The 22,673-nt window shown below is 36.0% G+C and overlaps 2 protein-coding genes, 1 long non-coding RNA gene and 1 pseudogene across 8 annotated transcripts; 1 reads left to right on the forward strand and 3 right to left on the reverse strand.

The window, feature by feature from the left end:
* Positions 1 to 449: 449 nt before the first annotated feature.
* LOC120259846 lies at positions 450 to 2,912 on the reverse strand. Of its 6 annotated transcripts, XR_005536352.1 has the most exons (5): positions 2,315 to 2,912; positions 1,999 to 2,118; positions 1,230 to 1,404; positions 1,066 to 1,144; positions 450 to 653 (listed from the first exon to the last, which is right to left on the reverse strand). It is a non-coding gene; the product is annotated as an uncharacterized LOC120259846 (long non-coding RNA). The 6 variants fall into 6 exon arrangements; XR_005536354.1 differs by having other exon boundaries at positions 450 to 1,144; positions 1,230 to 1,346; XR_005536350.1 differs by having other exon boundaries at positions 450 to 1,144.
* On the forward strand, positions 1,534 to 4,835 carry LOC120259845 (annotated as a pseudogene).
* Positions 4,836 to 5,422: 587 nt separating this feature from the next.
* On the reverse strand, positions 5,423 to 7,786 carry LOC120259844 (probable LRR receptor-like serine/threonine-protein kinase At3g47570). The gene is made up of 2 exons (XM_039267291.1): positions 6,364 to 7,786; positions 5,423 to 6,276 (listed from the first exon to the last, which is right to left on the reverse strand). The coding sequence occupies exons 1-2, from the start codon at positions 7,628 to 7,630 to the stop codon at positions 5,915 to 5,917; spliced, it is 1,629 nt and encodes a 542-aa protein (XP_039123225.1). The 5' UTR covers positions 7,631 to 7,786; the 3' UTR covers positions 5,423 to 5,914.
* On the reverse strand, positions 7,722 to 8,926 carry LOC120259980 (LRR receptor-like serine/threonine-protein kinase EFR). Its single transcript, XM_039267430.1, has 2 exons — positions 7,839 to 8,926; positions 7,722 to 7,746 (listed from the first exon to the last, which is right to left on the reverse strand). The coding sequence occupies exons 1-2, from the start codon at positions 8,924 to 8,926 to the stop codon at positions 7,722 to 7,724; spliced, it is 1,113 nt and encodes a 370-aa protein (XP_039123364.1).
* Between the last annotated feature and the right edge of the window lie 13,747 nt (positions 8,927 to 22,673).

The raw sequence follows: 22,673 nt of genomic DNA on the forward strand, positions 1-22,673 counted from the left end.
AAATTGTGTTGCAAATATTGAGTCTTTTTGCAACAAATTTTGCGACCCATTTTGTTTGTCGCAAAACTTTTTGCGTCGTAAATTGTGTTGCAAATGTGTGTGATGTTTTGCAACAGAATTTGAGACACATTTCAATTGTTGCAAAATGTATCGCAAATTGTGTTGCATCTTGGTGAGATATTCTGCGACACAATTTTATTGTCGCAAATTATGTCGCAAATTAATTACCCATAAGAATGATTATTTATAATAATTTTTTAACTATTTTTACAAACCTGTTTCAAAACCTAATTTACAATTCTAAACAATAACTTTTATAATATTTTTCAAAATAAACATTCCAATCGATAAATATATAGAATAACAATGCAATACAAAATATAATAGTTCAAACATCTAATACAACAAACAAATACAAAATAATAGTAGAAAATGTAAAAGTCCAAGTATTTAATGTAATAATCCAAAACACCACATTCATTTTGTTATAATATCATCGACAAGCTGAGGCTGTTCACAAACTGAAAAATCACAACAAAATTATATAAAAAAAAAGTCCAGAGATAAACCCATTACTTCATCCATCACACACCATCAAACTCTTTGTTGCCATAAATTTTGGGTGCCGCCTGAAACTCTTTTGTGATCTTCCGCTAAGGGATGGAAAATTGAAAGAAAAAAAAATCACTATTGTTCAGTGGCTTCCAATCTTGATGCACTGAATAATATTCTTAAAAACACTAATTAGCTTCTAACTGACAAAGATTAGTTTCATCAGCTACCAAGAATACACCAGTAACAAGAAGCCAATGACCATATTAGTAAGGCTCCTACATAAATATATAAAAAAAGTTGAATAACCTGAGGTTCACTTCATTGGCTATATATCAAATAGCACAATGAATATGTGGCCATGTTTAATATCTACCATCTATACTTAATAGGTAGCATAGTCGTTGAAAAATAATTATATCTTGTAAAAAACAAAATGCCCATATTACCAAGATTGCAAGCTGCAGTTGGCGCAAGGCCAACAAGAACTGAAAGGGTCCAAACAAAATGTACCTGTTCTCAAAGAATTTTGATAGTCTTCTTGCATCCAAACCTGTAATATACTTTTGTGCAGCTTGGACATGATCTGCACCTGTACAGAATATTTCCAAACACTTGGTTCAACGAATACATTATAGAGAACTAGAGAAATCTACAAGAAAATCCATTTTAGGTACCTGGCCATCTCCAGCAAGAAGTCCATATGAGTAGATTAATGGGAAAATAAACAACAGCAATATATCACTCCGACCAATTTGAGTTAACCTGGCTATCTCCAGCTCCTTTAAGAAGTTCTGCAATCAAGGACTCTACTCCTTCCTCATCAATCACCAAAACGACAGATTCGACAGCCTTCTTTGCAAAGTTTCTCAGGTTTTAGAATTTGAAAAAAATCAAAATAATAAAAAACACATTCTTTTTAACTTTTTTTAAAAGGAACATGACACTCAAGATCATATATCACTATTTTCATTAAAAAAAATTATATAAATAACTTTTCAAAATTCATGGACAACAAATACACTGAACTAAACAGAGGGACTGTAACTGTAAGGTAAAATAAAACAAAAAAAAAAGGTCTTCTGCGGTGATTAATTGACAATTATTAACCAAAAGTTACACGTTACCGAGCAAAAATAATCATCAAAAACCCAAATTGCTAAATTGAATGCTTGAAAAAAGAGAGCAAGATGGTCTTTGAAAAGTGAATTAGATCCATGACACTGCAGTACATAATGTACTACCAATTCAAGCGTCAAGTTTGGAGTTGTACTATTCAGCAAATAGTACTTGAAGTACACAAAATACTAAACTAGAGAAATAAAGACATCCACTATTTATATAGGCAAAATCAAGCTTAATGAAAGGCAAGAATGAGGAATAGAGATAATAGTAGAAATGGAAGGGGCATGCAGAGGAGAGTCATGTGGATGCAAACTAGCTTACCCAAAAAAAAAAAAATATGGTTTAGTTTGAGCCACAACGCAATGCTGTGTTTGCCTCTTCCACTCTTACTGCTATTCTCATCAACACTGATTCAGTATTGTCTTCATTTTAAAGTAGGCTCTGTTAAAGGTACAAAAGGCAAGAGCTAAGTTTTAATTGCATGCAAATATCTTGCTTAATTAGTGTAAAATAAAAACCATTTTGCTATTCATTTCTTTAATAGCTATCTACTTGGAAGAATGATAAAAGATATTAATGAAATATATTGCAGAACAAGTATAACAAACAGAAAAAAAAAAATCAAAAGGAAACGTACCACAATGCTGGTTCTTTTGGAGGTGAGGATTTAACTTCAGGTTCAGTGGTGCAAATTGTGAAGATGTTCTTTTGCAAGGCATCTTTCCATGGTTGTATACTTTCAGAGAAGAGCTTAAGAGTTGAAACTTCAATTCAGATTCATGTGAATCTGAATTCACATGAATATTTTTTTCATGTGAAGCCTAACATACTTTGAATTTATGGTCTATTTGTTCCTGAAGCTGCAAAATAAACAATTAAATCACTCTGTATTAGTTGGTATGTCAACATCCTCTCATATGGATGCCATCAAGACCATAACAAAACATGGGAAAGTAGCTGCAGTTAAGTAACCAAACCTAGAGGCTTATGATTGAGCAAGAGATTGAGACCATGCCATTTTCTTATTAGGAGGAATATTGTATACTTAAAAGGGCATTTGTTTACTTAGGTTTGCTTGCAAGGCTTACCCTTAGACCAAGTTTAGATTGCTTAAATTGAGTGCAAATTGAGGTTGAGAGCATGCTCTGCTTCTCCTTTATATCTAACAAGACAAACTAACAGCCAGTAGAGATTGTATTGGAGATGGAATTATGAAAACCGACCTTTTTTACAGTGTTGCTGCTTATGGCAGTAGAAACAGGAGAAGGGCAACTGGTGGAGAACTTCTACAGCTTCACGTGTCCGAGTGTTGAAGCCGTTGTTCAACAGGTTGTGACGAACAAGATAAGCCAGACATTCATCACCATTCCGGCGACTCTTAGGCTCTTCTTCCATGATTGTTTCGTTGGGGTAGTTGATATGCCATGCTCTTCTTTCGATTCATGTGATTCTGCCCATTGTTGCAAATTATGTCATAAAACTTCAGAAAATTCATTGTTTCTCTTCTTGCTTTCTTCAATCCAAAAACAAGTCTTTCTTTTGGTTTTGTTGCTCTTCATTCAACCAAAACAACAGAATAAGCAAATTTCCATCATGCTTGATTTTCCTCAGTACAAACAGAACCTAATGTTTTAAGAAAATGTTGAGTTGCTGCAAGCTGTTGTATAGGACGGCCGAATTACACTTTTGGGTGGCTCGTTTGTCCACTAATTTTATGATATTCTTTTAGTCTTCATTATCTTACCATTTGAGTTCAGCTGGCATCCCAAGTTATGAAGTTATTCTCATATGAAGCCATTGACTAACAAACTAAAATGGCTACAGCATACATGCATACCAAAGAGGATAAAATACTATTGTTTGATTAGTTTTATATTTCATTTCTGTATCACCACTTATCTGCCTCAGTTGAACCCAAAAAATAGTTTTTTTTAGAAAATACGAAAAAAATACTGAAGATTTATGCATGATTTAAATAAATAAAAATAATTTAAAAAAAAGGGAAAAAATGACCTTTAAATGCAGGGTTGTGATGGATCAGTGATGATAGCATCACCAAACGGAGACGCGGAGAAGGATGCACCGGACAACCTCTCCCTCGCCGGCGACGGCTTCGATACCGTCATCAAAGCCAAGCAAGCCGTTGACGCCGTCTGCCCCAACGTTGTCTCCTGCGCCGACATCCTTGCCATCGCCGCCAGAGACGTAGTCGTCCTCGTAAGCCCTCCTCTTCCCCCATTTCTCAATCTCATCTCCATTGAAGCATAATATCAAACACCTACCTGGCAGAGCGGCGGTCCAAACTTCAACGTTGAGCTCGGACGGTGAGACGGCCTCATCTCACAGGCATCCCGCGTCGCCGGCAACCTCCCGGAATCGACCATCGATCTTAACCTCCTGAACTGGATTTTCAATAAGAACAACCTCTCGATGATCGACATGATTGCCCCTTCCGGCGCTCACACCGTCAGCTTCTCCCACTGCTCCAAGTTCTCCGCTCGTCTCTACTCCTTCAACTCGTCCTCCCGGATCGATCCCTCACTCAATCCTTCATACGCGCAGCACCTGATCCGCGATTGCCCGCCGAACGTCGATCCGACCATCGCCATCAACATGGATCCTTCGACCCCCAACGCTTTCGACAACGCATAACCAGAATTTGTTGCAAGGGAAGGGGCTGTTCACGTCAGACGAGGTGCTGTTCATGGAGCAGATCTCGCAGCCGACGGTGAGTGACTTTGCCTCTAGCTCCGGCGACTTCTTCGCGGTGTTTGTGACGGCGATGGTGAAGCTCGGGCGGACGGGGTGAAGACGGGAACTAATGCAGAGATTCGAAGAGATTGCGCGGCTTTCAATTCGTGATGTTTTTCCAACCCTTTGAAAAGTTACATATGGCATTTTGTGTGCGAGGCGACTTTCTATTGAATTGAAGTTTTCCAAGAGGTATATGTGTTGTAATTTGTGTTGCAAACCAATTACATACTAGGTGCTAACGTTTATGACAAAGTTTGCGACGCTTTACAAATAATGTGTCGCAATCTATGTCGCAAACTATTGCATAGTAGGTGCAAAAGCTTTTGTGACAAAATTAGCGATATTTTTGGATGATCATTTTTTTACAACATAATTTGTTTATATATGCAACGTTTTTTGGTTTATATCTGCAACATATGTGTCATTGCTTAATACTGATGGATCTCTACGTTGTTTCTCTAGGCCTTTTCTTTTCTGGGATTATGATAATAAAAGTTTGTCGGAGGATCAAATTCAACTTAATAAATTCTGATGACTGTTCTGTTGGAACGAAATGTATTATGGGTCCAGTTCTTTTTTCCTGTTTATCAGATGAGATGTTCAAGCCAAAAAATTGCATTTTGTCATGCATTTCAATTTGTTGATAATTAATATCAATCGTAAACATAAATGCCCTTATGTGAAGATACTGCCCTTTGGAACTACTCAGCATTCACAATTTCCAACTAACATATCTACTGTTATGTTTCGGTGTTTGACATTAACACTAATTGTATGATATTTTTCTTGGGTCTTATTAGACAGCATGCTATATCCTGATTGTTTAGTCAACATCACTGGTTGGAACTGAAGACTGCTGATTATAAAGTTATTGCGGCAATCCCTTTCCTGGCAGAAATCAATTATGCAAATATATTTTCAAGTTTCTGAAATCTTCTTTCTCTTCATGTTTTTTGTTGAATATGGTTGTTCTAATTTATTATATTTGCAGGAATTGCAGCAATGACGACAATGCTGAAGTGGAATTCTTTGATGGTAAGATATTAGAGGAAATCACAACCAAAGAGATGGAGGTATAGAAATATCTGGCATTTCACAAATGGGATTCCTTTATCTATGCATGACCAGTCATTACCAGAAAACACATGTGTTATTATTAAGATGTCAAGAACTGGCCAGATATTATATGCTTTTGGGTTGATATCATTTCTTGTTGTACTTTTAAGTTCGACTACAATCAAGACATGGAGATTGAAGAACATTATCACTAAATCCATCTTGTTCTATGCTTGGATATGAATGCAACTTGAATCAATAAATATGATAATTGGGATTTATTAATTAGTATTGTCATCCAAATGCTGCTCATGAATCACAGGCCCCTTATTAGTAATACAATAGAGAATGATAAAAGACAAACCAAAGCTAATAATGATTTTCATCTAATTCTTATTTCCTCATTGAGCTCCATCAATCTCTTATCTCACTGCGACTGTCCGGCCTTAGAGTATGCATTTCTGACAGCATGCATCTCACTGGCCACATCTCTGATGCTCATTCTGTCTCTTGCCAATCTTTCTGAGCAAGCAAGACCTATTCTGATGACAGAAACCAAACATTCTTCTTGTGCTCTCTGGTTAATGCCAATGGTGTTGTTTTCATTGATTGCAGGGTCTACAATCTTTATAACTCTGTCAGGAAAAGCCATATGAGCATATTCTCGAAGATCCAAGCCATCGTTGAACATATCATCAACCGGTCTCTTTCCGGTGAAAATCTCCAGCATAAGGATTCCATAGCTGTAAACATCTCCAGAGGTAGACACTTGAATTCCAGCTCCATACTCTGCATTGCATGCAATGCAACTCAGGCATAATTTGAAAGATTAATTCAGCAGAGATCTTTGTTAAAAGGAAGTGATAAGGAGTATACCTGGAGCTATATATCCAATGGACCCTTTGATTCCCATCAAGCTATGTGAATCATGTTGAGATATGCTCATGGTTTCAGAAACGATCCTTGCCAACCCAAAGTCCCCAACAAGAGCATTCATGTTGTCATCCAGGAGAATATTGCTAGGCTTCAGATCACAGTGAATGACTGGTGGCTGGCAATTGACATGGAGATAGTTCAGTGCATCAGCAACATCCACAGCTATGTTCAATTTCTGAACCAAGCTCAGTTGGTTGGAGAAGCCAGCATCCTTAGGATGCAGCCATGTCTCCAAACTCCCATTATTCATGAACTCATACACCAGAGCTTTGAAGTCATTACCCTTGGAATCAATACTTGAGCATGCAGTTAAGATCTTGATGAGACTCCGATGCCTGATGCCTCTCAAGGCCTCACATTCTGCTATGAAACTCTTGGTGGCACCTCGTTGTTGGAGGTTGAAGACTTTCACCGCCACGATTGTGCCACTGGGATCCAGAGTCCCTCTGTAAACAGAACCAAAGCTTCCGGTGCCGAGTAGGTTGCTGGAAGAGAAACCATCAGTAGCTTTGAACAACTCATTGTATGATACTTTGAGATACTTGTCAGCAAATGAAGGTATTGATGGAGATTTTTTCCTTAACCTCTTTCTCCGGTTTAGGAACGCAAGAGAAGATAAAAAGATCAATAGTAAAATGAATGCCACTATAGGCACTATGACTGCAATCTTCAGTGATCTAGACCATTTTGTTTTCTTTGATGAAGTTTCAAGGCAAGGAGGAAGGTTGAGGGATGAAATGCCTCCACAGAGACAGTCATTTCTGAGCAGTGAAACTGCCGTCGCATTCTTAAAGACCCCTTCTTGATAGACTTCACCACTGAGTTGGTTGAAAGATAAATCTAAGGAGGTCAGTGCATGCAATTTGGTCAGAGAATCTGGAATTGGCCCTTTTAAGCTATTGTGTGAGAGGTTAAGCTCTTGAAGACCTTTAATGTTACCAAGAGATGCAGGGATGGTACCTTCAAACAAGTTATTGTCCATGAGTAGTGTTTCCAGTTGCTGACAGCTGCCTAATGTTGCAGGTATTGCACCAGATAACTTGTTACGAGACAGACCAAATATCCCCAAATTCTTCAAGCTACCAACTTTTGCAGGAAGTTGCCCCGACAGAGAGTTGCCAGACAAATCCAAAAAGAAGGAGAGAGAGGAGAGGCTGAGAATTTCCTCAGGTATGCTTCCATTGAATCCATTGTTAGAGAGATCCATTGCTTCTATGTTCTGCAGGTTTCCAAGGCTGGAAGGAATGCGGCCTGTGAGATTGTTATCAGACACGTAGAAATGCAGCAGTTGAGTGAGATTACCAATGGAAGAAGGTAGTTGCCCTGCCAAATCATTAAAGAATAAGTCTAAGTCCTGCAACTTGGTAAGCTTTCCAATACCATCTGGAATGGTACCAATAAAATTATTTTTGGACAGTTGCAGTTGCTCTAAGTTGATGAGGTTTTCAATGCCTGAAGGAATTCTCCCTGTTATGCTATTGGTCCATAGCATAAGTGACTGGAGATTGGTCGAGAGGTTGCCCACCGATTCCGGCAACACACCACTCACATTGTTTCTGTTCAGAGCCAGTACCTGGAGTTTGCTGCAATTCGTCAATGAATCCATGAACCTCCAACTATCAGGATCATTTATTTCAAACTCATTGGAGCCGAGGTTCAGGTGAACAAGATCTTGCAGCTTTCCAAGCTCTGAAGGCACCTTACCACCAATGTTATTAGTGCTCATGTCTAGAAGCCTGATTCTAGAAGCATTAATCAGTGAGGATGGAAGAGTTCCTCCAAACTGGTTATCAGACAATAAAAGTGCCTGGAGATTAGGAAGAGTGGTACCAATATCAAGGGGAAGGCTGCCATGAAACTGGTTAACCGCCACACTAAAATAATTCAGAGATGATAGATTGAAAAGAGTGGGAGGTATGGTACCAGAAAGCTCATTTTGAGCCATCTGCAAGAAACTTAGATTGGTAGCATAGAGGCCAAGGTTTTCAGGGATGTTTCCTTGTATAGAATTTGACAATAAACTGAGCTTTACAAGAGAGGAGATATTGGAAAGTGATGAAGGAATGGATCCAGTGAAGTTATTCTTAGCTAAAACGAGTTCTTGGAGCTTCATCAAAGAGCCAAATTCTGATGGAATATTTCCATGGAGCTGGTTATAGTGCAAGCCAAGAGTTTGAAGATCAGAGCAGTTGCTGAGACCCAGAGGTATTACCCCAGTAAGTGAATTATAGCTAAGGTTGAGATGCTGAAGCCTTGGTAACATGCCAATATCGGGCGGGATGCCACCAGAGAAGCTGTTGTTCATGAGGAGGAGGCTATGGAGAAATGTAAGGTTTGTAATGGAGGAGGAGATGGAGCCAGACAAGCTCTGTGAATCAAGTTGAATGGAAATCACTCTCCCTGGATGTATTTTGCTGCATGAGATTCCAGTCCAGTCACAGAAAGGTTTACTGTCATTCCATGACTGAAAAACTCCAAAAGGATCATCAGTTATTCCGGCCATGAATTTGAGCAGTGCCACCTTGTCGGTCTGGATTCCAGGCAAGAATGCGGCCTCGGTGGGACGTTGTATTAAACATAGGTGGAAAGAGAGTAGGAGAGAAAGCAAAGATAACCAAGATATGGATCGCAATATTGTATGAATAAGATCCATTGTTTGCTCACTTTTGGAGGGAAGGAAGGGATTGTGTTACTACTTATTAGTAATCAAGCTTTATAACAAGCGCAATGGTACCCACTTCTGGCCATATGATTCACTGGCTAAGTATGAACAGGAGCTTAATTTTTTTTTGACAAAGAAGCCCAAGGGCTAAGTATGAACAGGAGCTTAATGTGATCTGCATTCAAACCAGGCTGGCGGCTACATCTATAGCTCGGAAACAAAGATTAGAAGATGACCTTTTTTATTTTTATTTTTTGGCTTTCATGTGATATTCTCTGTATTCTTCTGTTTCTGTTTTTATTTTGTTTTGTATTTTTGTTTTTTAAATACTTCCCAAGTTGGGCAGAATTTTATTATTATTATTATTTATTTATTTATTTTTTTTGCTTCCTTTTAAATTCAAACATGAAATTACATCATACACCCTCGTTAAACAATATATCTTTCTTTTGTAATTAATCAGGCCAAGGTGAGAAGATCATATATTCTTGACTGATCATATACCGGATGCTAAAGTTTTGTCATTATAAAAAGGTATAATATTCTAATTAGTCCCTCTACTTTTCTCTCTCTTCTTTTTTGGTCTTTCTGCTCATAAATACTCTCGACTAGTCCATCTACTTATGAAAATATGCCTATTTAAAAAGAAATGCTTTCAACTAGTCTTTATATTTTTGAAAATGGGTCTAAGTGAAGGGACTAAGTGGGTCCATTTTCAAAAATAAAGAGACTAGTTGGGAGCATTTCTCCCTAAGTGGACACATTTTCAAAAACAGAGAGACTAATCGGGAGTATTTCTGAGTAGAGGAACCAAAAAGAAAAGAGAGAGAAAAATAGAGGGACCAATTCGGATATTATACCTTATAAAAACCTTTGAATCAATAATGATTATTATAATGCGAATTATTTTTGAAATGGTTTAGTTGAAATTAATGATTATAGTCGTTGATAAACATAAGCACAATTTTATCATTTTACACTAAACCGTATCTCAAGCTCTACTACATTATTGATGTGAACCATTTGCATTATTAGTGTACAAAAATCTTTTATTGACCAATGGTGGCCTTATATCACCACAAAATATACCATTTATGCTTTTTCGTCATGCACTCTCCACCATGATAATTAAAAAAAAAATACTTTTATTTTCCATGTTATTGCCTTGTTGACCACTTGTTATTTAAAATATTATCTCATGTTATGATTGAAACCTGTCCATAAAATTTATCACCTACTCAAATATTCATGTAATTTTTTTAAATAAAAATAAAATACTCTATTTAGTCTCTATAATATAGTCAATCTATTCATTTGATCCATCTAATATAAATTATTTCTAGGAGGTCTTTTTATTTTAAAATTTGGAAAATATAAGTCCCTCTCTCCAACAATTTTTTTTTTTTAAAGTTACTCTATTTTAACATTTGAGAAATGTCAGAGACTAGGGACAAATTATATTAGAGGGATCAAATGAACAAATTGATTATATTAAAGAGATTAAATAAGGTATTCTATATAAAATAAATAAGATAGTTCATAATACATAAAAAAAATCTCATTGGTAAATACTTTGGATTTATGTTTTTTTTTTTAAAATGTGTTTTCATAAAATAAACTGGTTTGATATATTTTTCAAATATTTTTTAAATTTTAATACTTCTAGTGGGATATGGATGCGATGGAGTGTGAAATCAAACGGTGGGAGCTCACAGAAAGAAATGCCCTAGTTCACAGATACTTCTACAAATAGAAAGCTCAACTGAGGTTGCTTTAAAAAGCAAGCACCGCCAAACAAGTTGTTAATATATATATATGTGCGTGTGGTGTGTAATATTGTCAGTGGTCAACGATGGAAGCCGACCTTGCGCTGCCAAATCAATGATAATTAATAGCATGAAGATAAGAACCAAAGACTGTGCTCCTCACTTTCAAGGAAACCTCACTTTCAAGTTGAGAACAACAACCCTTGCTCTTTCTAATCCTGTTAAGGGTATTTGGTTGCTTATAAATAAAGTGTAAATAAAATTTCAATATAAATAAAAACATTGTATTTTAAATTATAACAGTAATATTTAATTAAAAATATTATATTTGTTTTTTATTATTTAGTTTGATGTAAATTAAGGAGTATAATTACCATGTAAGTGTGATGGTAAAATTGTTGTCATTTTCTGCTATTATCACTAACAATTAAATATTCTTCAAAAAACATAAACTTAATCAAGTAATTAATTTAATGTATTATTTATTAAATTTAAAATATATGTAATATTAAATATAAAATATTAAACTATTTATTTAAAAATATATTATTATTTGAAAAATGATGCATGAATATACTAGTCTCATCCGAGCAATATATTATTCTTGAAATATTGCATTGTTCATCTATATTGCAAAAGCTTGCATGGCGAATTGACTTCTCTTTTTCTATATTATGTTAAAGCAAAATTAGTGATAATGAGAACTATGACAATTGTGGTATATTTATTTTTAGAATATGATTCCATTTATAAGTCATGTTATACATGTCATTGAATAGAAATAATAACTAAACAAATATCATAAAATGGTACTATTAATTTTTTGATATAAGTATGCGCAAGCCAAAAAATTCTTAAGAGGTCACCAAACTATGGTCAAATATCACAATAGAAATCGAACTTCAATTTGTTATTTTTGGGATACCACACTTTGATTCACTTACCCGGGGGGGGGTACCTGCGTATTTTCGGTGAGAAATTATTGACGTGACGACAAAATGACCATGTGGAATGTGTTTATACATGTCATATACTGATGTAGGAATACCAACAAGATGTTTTTAATCTACATCACCCGTAATGGAGCCACATCACCTTTTCAATCCACATCATCCTGTTTAATCCATGGCACCAAAATTTTGGGGCCACATCACCTGCGCTTTTTCGGTGAGAAATTATTGACGTGACGACAAAATGACCACGTGGAGTGTGTTTATACATGTCATATACTGATGTAGGAATACCAGCAAGATGTTTTTAATTCACATCACCCGTAATAGAGCCACATCACCTTTTCAATCCACATCATCCCGTTTAATCCATACCACCAAAATTTTGGGGCCACATCAACATCTCGTTCTTCCCTCTCTTCTTCCTCTTCTCCTCCTCGTCGTCATCATCATCATCATCATCATCATCATCATCATCATCATCATCATCATCATCATTATCTTATTCTTCTTCTTCTTCGCTCAAACTAGAACACAGAGCTTTAGCGAGGAAAAGTCATTGAGCACATTATGTATAGTACTAACTTGTTTGGAGGATTGTTGTAACCTATACTAATCCTAAACAAGAATTTCGACGACTGGTTGATACACAAATTCTAAACAAGCATTTCAATTGTCATAAACATCCTTCTTCTCTCTGTCCCTATTTCTCTCTATCTCTTTGCATTAGTGCCCAAGATATTCCCAGTTCGATTTTTGTTCATGTGAATGTTGCAATAAGTGTTAATCCCTTGAAAAAAGGTTCCTTTTAGAATAGGGTTTCATTTTGTAGTTGTTTTGCTTGTAGGTGTAGGGTTCTATTGTAGAGGGTTGTGAATGTTGTAACAAGGGTTTTCTTTGGAATAAAGATTGTATATGATGAACACAAATGATGGATTTGTACAGAAGCACATCAATATTTATAAAATCAATTGTTATGCATGTTCCAATGCTTAAATATAGGCTTGTAATCTAGAACCCACAGTATACATCAATATGAATTTGTGTAAGTCAACACTTATTGATTCATATTAAATAATTTTTAGATCATTTGGTTTGAAAATAGACAAATATCCTCATAATGGAGACAATGCTGTCAAAAATTACATGTTACGTTCATTACAAGTAAGATATGTTCCAAAATTTGAAAGCCTTGCTGGCGTGCACATAATAAGGAGCACAATATTTATAAACTATACAAGCTATGCACATAACTCATTAATTCTTTGATAAAAAAAATGTTTTCAAACACTACAAAAAATTTAGCTCTAGGATAGCATTAATGACAATCACAAAATTTAGTAGCATGTAAAGACCAGTCTTCATTATGTCTCACTGGGTACTACCAGAAGCAACATACCTTCCAGTACCAGTTGGTACCCATATTTTCTTTCTCTTTGTAGAAGCCCCTACTTTATCATTCACATGAGGTCTTAGAATATGAATTCTTGAAGTTGATGGAGTTTTCTTTATTTGAGATTGATTTAATTGCCGCATGCTCCTTTTCTTTTGCCGGACCAGATGCTCTTTTTCTTTCGCAGGATCTTTCAGTTGGTACCCAGCATTAGCATTGTTTTTGCCTTCCCTGGTTGGTAATTTATTCCTCTTTGGCCTTCTCTCACTCATAATTGTTTCTCCAAGAGGAGCCTATTCATAAGTGCCAATAACCTAGAATGTCCAGTGATCAACATAATGTACGCAAGTTTACATATCAATCGAAATAATACATGCAAAAGCAAGGTCAAATCCATAGAGACTAGATAGTAGAAGTACTAAACCTATCTTTGTTAGGTAACTAAAACATGAATCAAAATTACTTTCAGAATTAAAAAGAAACAATAAAAACAAGAAAAAGACCAAATCTAGGGAGTGAGGAACTGAACGTAATGAATAAAGCAGTGTCCGAATTGATTCCACTTGGGAATTTAATGAATAAGATGATTGTAATTCAATAGAGATTAAACCTTAGCTAACTAGAATGAAGGAAACCAAAAACATACCAAGTGTTCTCTCAAGACTCTTTAGTGTCTAAACCTATGCGTAAGGTGGAAGTGAATCTCTCCTACTCCTATCCTCACACGATTGTTATGAGCCTAGGATCTCCATGTCGAGAATCAGGGATGAACCACCGAAATTTTAATCAAAAGGTACATGGTTCCCTTACTATCTCTAGTGAGCATTAGTGATACCTACTCATCCAAGTGTGATCTATTCGCAAGGATCTCTCAATACACAAACAAAATCATAATGGCAGAGCCACTTTCTGATACGTTAAACGAACAATGAAAACACGGATGAATCTTGAAGCAAAAGGTAAATCTAAATTAAAAGCAATCAAAAGATAAAGTAATCTCAAGCTACATCAATCCGGGCACTCAAGGGAGTTAGCCTTCCATGAGGCTCATGTTCATCAAAGCAAAGTAAATCTTAATCTCTAAAACCCTAAACATGTCAAGAAAAACCCTCTTTCTAAATGCCAGTGGATCATCACCAATGGATCGTCACTCCAACCATTCCTTCGTACTCCTCCTTCGTTTTCCCCAAATTCGGCCAAAACTTGGATGCCCTAAAAAGCTCTTCTAATCTTCTATTTACACCAACAAGGCCCAACCGTTACACGGGCAGATACACGGGCGTGTACCTTGCCTGTGTAACTCCCAGGAGAAGACCCAAATCTCATAAAATCTTGGTGTACATGGGCTAATTTACAAGGCCATGTACTTCTATCTCATTCAGCGTAACTCTCAGGACTTCTTCTTTTCTTGTTCCTCAATTACACGCCCATGCAATCTTTACTCTACCCGTGCTCTTGTTTGGGGCGTGCTCTATGATCTTTCAAATGTACACGGGCATGTACTTGGTATACATAGGCGTGTTTTTCCCAGTAGAAGTGATCAGGAGGTTGTTGAGTGCTGCCCGGCCAAAATGTACACGGGCAGGTACACTAGGCATGTATCCTAAAAGTATATCCCTCTGTTTGATGGTTTTGGCACCACTTTACTCCTGATTTTCTTCATTTGGCTTTTGTTGTGCTTCTTTTAACCTGAGATACAAAATAGACAACTAAGTACCAGTTATCCATAGAAATAGAGCTCAATATGGTTGATTAAGTGCTAAAAAAATAAAGATAAAACATATATAAAATAGCACTTATCATCCAGATTTAATTTTGTTCATATATCTAATCCTAATTAAAAGTAGCATCAATGTTATAGCATTTAAACTCATCTATGATATAGCTTCTACTACAACTTTAACCTATTGTGAGAGTGCACCAACTCATTGTTTATGTTAAGGTGATTCACCTTACAATGTTCATAGAAAGACAATTAGTTTTATGTCATACAATTAGATGTCAACCAAAAAAAATGCAAAAGAAATTTAATGATAAACTTGAACAAAATGATCGTCAAGAACCTTGGGATCAACGGTTGCCATGGGATCATTGTTTTCACCCTAGTAAGCATAACAAAATTAATTAAACTCTACAATTGCAAAAGAACCTTTTTTATTTAACACTAAAAAAAACTCACATCATCTGCATTGCCTATTCCAATTAAATGCCTACTAGGTTGTCCACTTGCTCTCCTCTAGCCTTGAATCCAAGGCAAATATGTTTAGGTCATGGAAAAAAAATGAACAAAATTTTTTAAACTGAACATACTTGCACACCATGGAACCTCTATTTATGGCTGGACCTTTTACAAATACTGCATCTCATTGCAATTCCTTTTTTGCATACTCTGCCATTGGTGAGACCCACATTTTGCTCATTTGCCTCCCTACTTCTAAGAAAGGTCTTCTTGCCTCTCTTCTTATTTATTGGCTTAGGTCGAAGCATGGAAGTTTGATCACTCTTGGGTGTAGAATATGGCCATAAGTTTTAAGGATAGTAGAGCCTTTATAACATTCATGCAAGTAGTTCTTCAGCATATCATCATTATAGAATATTCCTGATATTGCATGATTACAAGGAATTTTAGCTAGTTGTCATTTTCTACAACTACAACTTCTTTCTCTAATATCAACCACAAATTGACCATCATACCCCAAAGCCTGATATTAATCTCCTCTAGACCATGTTGACATGTACACATTACATATTTCTTTTAATTTTTCTAACTTTGAGAGAATCCTAGGGCAGTGTATAATTTTATGATGAGTGTACAACTACATAACATTTAATATCATTTTGTACACTAATTAGTCATGTATTAGAGTAATATTATTAAATTCAATGTTAAACAAGATGTATTTTACATTCTTAGGCTTTGGGCAGGGCTTAAGGAAGAGAGAGAGAGAGAGAGAGAGAGAGAGAGAGAGAGAGAGAGAGAGAGAGCGCAAAAAAAAAAACATTCTAGAGCCAAAACGATAAAGATGGAGCTCTCTCAGTATTATTCATTGAAGAACAGGGTAGGCATACTAACTTACGGCCATGCTCACGATGTAACCCTCTTATAGAGAACCATGTGGCCATGCTTATACCCGTAAGGATGAGCATAAGGATAGTCAGAGGGACTTACAGATAGGACTTACTAAGTCAGATCATAAAGACTATTCCAAAGGAGATTTTGATCATAGTGTACGCCCATAAGGGTGGTTGCAAGGGCTATCCAGAGAAGTTTACGGTCTAGCGATTACGGCTATAAGCTAGGCCGGAACACCACACAAAATACCTTATGGATAGGACTTACGGTCATAAGTGTTCTGGTAAGGCTCGCGGTCTATTATCTCTAGCTCCTTACGACTGCATTCTTACGCCCATAAGCAGCTCATAAATGACTAGGTATAAATATTTCTAACGAAGGTTTTGAGGGCATCTTTTTTTTATTCGATGGTGAGGCTTGTGGAAAGAAAAAAAGAGGGGGTGGGGGAATCTCTAGGGCTTTGAAGGCGAGTTAAGAGGAAGAATCAACCCACCTAGCTTGGATTAAGGGATTGGAGCCATCAAGTGTTGTCTTGGTAGCATTCCTGGAAGGTTCTTGGGTGATCTATGGCAATTACCTCTCGGCGCAATTGAATAGGAGGTTTTCATGTCTTCTTGGTTTCTTATTGCGTCTTGTTGGTTGGATGCTTGCTCTCCTTTAATGGAGAGTTAATTTTGTAGATGCTTGGGCGTAGATGAACTCTAGGGTTTATTTACAACATTAAATTTTTTAGAGGAATTTTAAAACGTTGTTAAATATCAGAACGACATTTTCAAAAAATGCCCAGAAAAAGGCCGGCGAAGATGGTGTTAGCAATGTTCCAGCAATTGGCGGCGTTTATCTGCAATCATAGCTAAATTACAAGCATTTTCAGACTAACGCCACTATGTTAGCGGTTTTTTTGTGACCTTTAGTTGTTTTTTAAAAATAATTTTAAAAAAAATAATTAAATTAAAAAATGATTTTTTTTAAATAAGGCTAATTTAATCTGATTTTTTTTTAAACAAGTAAATCCACTCCTTTAATTTTTATTAGTATAATTTTCTATTTTCAGATTTTTTTTTTGCTTTTATTTTTGATTATTTTTTCTTTTCTCTTCTTTTCTAGTTCCTCCTCCTCCTCCTTCTTCTAGTTTCTTTTTTTTCTTCACTTCTTGTTGTTTCTTCTTTTTCTTATCCTAGCTTTATCGTCGTCCGTCATCATCATCATCATCATCATCATCATCATCTTCATCTTTCCTTCTTGTATTTTTCTCTTCTCCTTCTTCCACTTTCTTTCTCTTTTATTATCTTCTAATTAAGGGGTATTTATAGGAAATGAAAAATGATGGCACTTAGCGACTTTTTTTTTTAGAGAAAACACAGTTAAATATAAATTTTAAAATAAAGGGCACCAAATTTAAATTTTCCAAAATAGATGGCTCTAATTTTCAATTTTCTAATTTAGTGGTGTTTTTGTGCACAAACGCCGCTAAAGTTTAATTTTGTAAATTTTAAATTAAAAAATATTTATAGTTTTGTTGCGTTTTTTGAAAAATATTTTAAATTTAATGCTGCAAAAAATAAATTTTATAAATTTTAAATTAAAAAATTTTATAATTTGAAGGCATTTGTTGCAAAATGCCTTGAAAGTTTAATTTTAAAATAAAAAAGTATCTATAGCTTCTAGGCTTGCTTTGAGAAATGCCACTAAATATAAATTTTATGAATTTTAAATTGAAAATATCAATAATTTTGTGGCGGTTTAGTTAAAAACACCGCTAAATTTCAGTAATTTGGTAGTATTTGTTAAAAACCGCCGCTAAATTGTGATTTTAGAGGCGTTTAGGGAAAAATGCAGCGAAAACACCAAATATAGCGGTGTTTTTTAAAAACGCTGCAAACTAAACTCCACTAACGAGCCATTATGGTGTTGTGATTTCTTTTTGACATTGGTTGTGGATCTTTTTGCTTTAATTCTTTCTTAATTGTAATGCATTCTATTTGAATCCAATTGCGTGTTTTCAACATTTTGAATGCTATCAAGGTGAAAGCCCTAGTTTTCTTGTTTGATGTGCTTTATGACGGGTAGAAATACCTATCTACCATAGGTAAGCAGTGATTAGAGGGGATTGGGAGTAAGCCTAGCAATGTAGTACTTTGGAGTTGAGAGTTCTCCTCCCTTAATCCTCCTAAGTGAATTAACAAGTAATTCCATTCTCTTTGCGATTGTAGGGAATAGATTTTAGGAGAAACCGAATTTCTATTATGTATGGGATTAGGAACAATCTCTTTGCAAGAAGGATTGTCTACTTTTGAATTCTTGTTAATTCACATTGAGATTTCATAGAGTGTAATGCGGTTATGGGGTGTCTGTATTAGCACTGTATAGAATTAGTTACTATTTATCATTGCAAGAGGGGTTTATTATATTTTAGGATTTCTCTTGGTTCAAATAGGATTGCTATACTTATAGAACCTTTGTCCTTGACTGTTAAAACCCTAGAGGGATTCTATGCCGGGCATCCTGTTTCTTCTTGCTTTTCCCTTGATTCTATATTCGTATTCTTACTTTCTATTCCCTTTTGTTTGGTTGCACACATCACAACTTTGAGTAAGCTAGTTCTCAGGGTTAGAACTAGTACTAGTACTCTCAATATTGCTTGTGGATCGATACCCTGCTTTCACAAACACTTTTGTTGTACCCTGTCCTGATTTAGACCTCGGGCCTATTTAGATTTTTATGCTTACATTAAGGGTAAAATGGTCATTTAGTAGTAGTGGCATTTTTGCATGTTTGCATAGTAGGCTTTTATGTGAAAAATTGGGGGCAATTCCGTCATTTGGATCCATTCTCTATGATTTTTCTATTAGGAAGGAAATTAGGTCATTTCTTATATATATATATATATATATATAAAGAATGAATGAATGAGAAAAAGGAACCGACCTGTCCCCTTCATTTTCTTCTTCTTTGTTTCTTGTTCAGCCGACCTCAACGTGAGAAGAATTTTTTTTCCGGTGAGAATTTCCGGCGAACTCAAAAACCAAAATCCTTCCTCTCTCACTCCTGAATTCGGTAAGCCTTAGATCCAATGTTTTTATTATGTATTTCTCCCGTATTTCCTTGTTTTTGGAAATGTATAAAAACTTCAATCTCTCCATAGATTTGATGGTTTATAGGCTTAAATTGAAGCCAATGATTTATGATTCATGTGTGAAAATGTTGTTGAAGAAATTTCTTGATTTAGTGTTGTAAATTGGGAGAAAACCATAGTATAAGGGTCGGGTACTGTAGTAACCTCGAAATTACTGTAGCACCGAAAATTTTGAGCCTTCTCTGGTATTCTTTGGTCCACATTGAAGCTCTTCTTACCCTAAACTCATTGGAACTAGGTTTACTCCATTCTGAGGTCGTTTGGGTTGAAAATGATGATGTTTGCCCTAAAACCCTAAGGTTTCGTATTAGACATGTATAATTGCATTTTGATGCATCTTCTTTTGGCTATCATTTTTGTGTTCATTAGAATTTGAATTCCCTACTTGTATCTAGGTGGCGAAGTGTCCTCTAAGGGGAATGAGCACGCCGATCAGTGAGCGCGTCTCAGGATGAGACGACAGGTTCTGTGAGTGGTTAAATTTATAATTGCATAGATTTAATAAGAGTACTAAAGTATTTCTTCATGTGTTTTATCACATTAAATTTGATGATAAATTGGTTTCCTTGATATATATTTTGAACACGAATTTACTTGAAATGGTTAAACCTAGAATGCTTATACCTATTTATTTTGAAAGAAATGTGTTTACTGGCATCTCCGTAATTATATGCAAATGAGATATAGTTTGATGTATATTTCCGTATTTATATGCAAATGGAACATGGTTTGATGTACATTTCCTGGTTTAAACATTGTATGATGGATTCTTTGAATTGGAAATTGGAAAGAATTATATTGTGGCATTTAGTTTTGATGGTGATGGCGGACTTTAGTCCGACACTGCAGTGTGGGGTTCCATGGTCCAGTCTGATAGGAGACGGTGTGGTTAACCCTGGTTTACCCTGGTCAAGAGGTGTGCGAAGCCATTGACAGGGGGTTCTTTTATGTGAGAAACCCGGGGTCACCACACGGGGATCTCAGTGGCCAACACCAAGGAAAGACAACCTTTATAAATTTTAAAAAGTTTTAAAACTCCTTGGTGGTCCCATAGCTAGTCTCAGTCATGATTAGCGTGGGAATTGTTTTAGGCTAGCCTGTATTTTGGAGCTATATTCATTGTGTTTTTAAAATGCTATTTGCTTTTACTATTGATGAAACTTGTGTTACTTGTTAATATGTTAAATACTTGGAACTGATTTTATACATTATTATTCTTGTGGAATCACTATTTGAAATACTTTATCACTTTATTACATCTATGTTGTCACCACTTACTGGGTAACATCTATTACTCACCACTCCCCTTTCTTCTTTTTCAGACTGCGACGTTGGGCAAAGTTGTGCTGTGCAAGCAGTAGAGTGATTTATCTGTTCTCCTTGTTTAGGTTTATTATAGTGTGCATGTAAACTTTATGGATCCACTAGACTTGACCTCTATATGGTGTTCATGTATTTGTATTTTCTGGCGTGACAGTTTTACTATTTGATAAGAACAAGAAGATAATATGATATATCTATGGTTTATGTCACAAGTTGTTTTAAGATCATAGATATTATATTTATAAACATATTGATATGTTCTCTACAAGTGCACGGGTCGAACACAAGTAATACAGTGGTACCCCGTGAGGGATAGGTTATCAAACCTCAGGGACTGGACTAAAAATACTAACTTAACACTGATCTCTATCTAAAAATGGATTAGAAATTGGAATAACTCAGACAAATAGAATAGCAAAAGAGATAAAGGGGAAGGAACAGGTGAAGATAATAGACAGAATGGATAGAGTGTTAACAATAAGAGAACAATGCCCCGGGATGTTTCCTATGCACTAAGTGATGCTCGCTTGCTCTCAAGATTTACTAGGTACATTCTTAGGTTCTAGTGTGTGCTCAAGAGCAATGTTGCAACTACAGCTCTCAACTGCATCAAGTTTTGCAGAGATAACTATGGGTTGAAGCACACTGAGTTTTGTCATTGCCTAGGGCAACAACAACTATGGCCTCCACCATCGAGTTTTATCTAAACAACTATGCAGATCAAGCACATTAAGTTTTGCAACACAAGTTTTAACACAAGAACCAAAAGAACTCCGTAAATTAAGAAAAATACAAGTGTTCAAAGCATATAAAGTGGCATAGATCCCATCCCAGAGCACTGTGGCTGAGTAGCCCCTCCTGGTGGGTACAACATGTAGAAGATAACAATAAATCTATAAAAAGAAGACATGACTCCCTTTTCTTCAAGATGTTCCTCTGATGTCGTGCTCCATGTGCTAGCACCATTTCCTTTGAGCCTCCAACTCGCTCCTTGTTGCCTTAGAATGTGTGGATCAGCTTGATCTTCATTCTCATCAATGTCCTCTTGGTAGAGAAGAAAATCCCCGAAAAAAGATGGCAACGAAACCCTAGAAACTGGAGTTAAAAAGGTAGATTTCGGGCTCGACACGGTCGATACACGAGCATGTCGGGACCATGTCGTGTCGGGGAAATTCTGAATGAAATGGGCAAAGGCTTGCCTGGAAGATTCAGTCGAAGTGGCACGATCGTGTCTCGACCATGCGGTGGTGGGACACGAATGTGTCAGGAGCACCCAACACGTGTCACTTCTTCTTGAGTAAAATTGTCTTCAGGTTGAGTTTTTCAGCAACACAGACACGACCGTGTCTAGACCGTGTTAAGCTTGAGAACATCCTTCTACATAGTATTCTTACTGGGACACACATCAAGTTGAAATATTCAGTAGGAAGGACACGAGAATGTCTCACACGTGTCCAGCTTGGGTACTTAAGCCCTTTCCAAGTATTCTTTTGTTTTTTTCCCAATTTCACTCTAAATTATGTCTAGCCCTCCCATTCCTGCACACACAATAACAATACTCATAATAGCACCGCATATGCATAGAAGTAAGCTTAAGAACAAGTACATTGATGGATTTAGGGATGAAAACATATATATAAAGTGCACTCATCACATATGAACATTGGTTTAATGATAAATAAATTGAAAATGTTTCCATTGATGAATCTGATGAAATATAAAAAAAAGAGAACAAAATAATAACAAAAAAGTGGATTTTTGAGGATTTAGTTGAAAAAATTCATAGAAGAGATACAAATGTGAGGTTCGAGGACCTAGTTGTAAAATTCCTAGGTCTGATGTAAAAAGATAATAATAAAAAGGGATTTATTTTGTGAAATTGAAGGAAATTGTGAAAAGTATATCATTCAGGGATCCATTTGTAAAGTTTGATGAAAAATGAGAAGA

The sequence above is a fragment of the Dioscorea cayenensis genome, chromosome 5, assembly GCF_009730915.1.
Source record: "Dioscorea cayenensis subsp. rotundata cultivar TDr96_F1 chromosome 5, TDr96_F1_v2_PseudoChromosome.rev07_lg8_w22 25.fasta, whole genome shotgun sequence".
Lineage (NCBI taxonomy): Eukaryota > Viridiplantae > Streptophyta > Magnoliopsida > Dioscoreales > Dioscoreaceae > Dioscorea > Dioscorea cayenensis.

What these genes read in the sequence shown, in the direction of transcription:
- LOC120259844 (XM_039267291.1), bottom strand. Translation starts at nt 7,630, where the DNA reads ATGGATCTCTCTAACAATGGATTCAATGGAAGCATACCTGAGGAAATT. An exon ending in CATTGGATATATAGCTCCAG is followed by an intron (nt 6,277 to 6,363) that starts GTATACTCCTTA and finishes CATGCAATGCAG; the next exon opens with AGTATGGAGCTGGAATTCAA.
- LOC120259980 (XM_039267430.1), bottom strand. Translation starts at nt 8,926, where the DNA reads ATGGCCGGAATAACTGATGATCCTTTTGGAGTTTTTCAGTCATGGAAT. An exon ending in AACTTAGAGCAACTGCAACT is followed by an intron (nt 7,747 to 7,838) that starts GTCCAAAAATAA and finishes ATGATTTGGCAG; the next exon opens with GGCAACTACCTTCTTCCATT.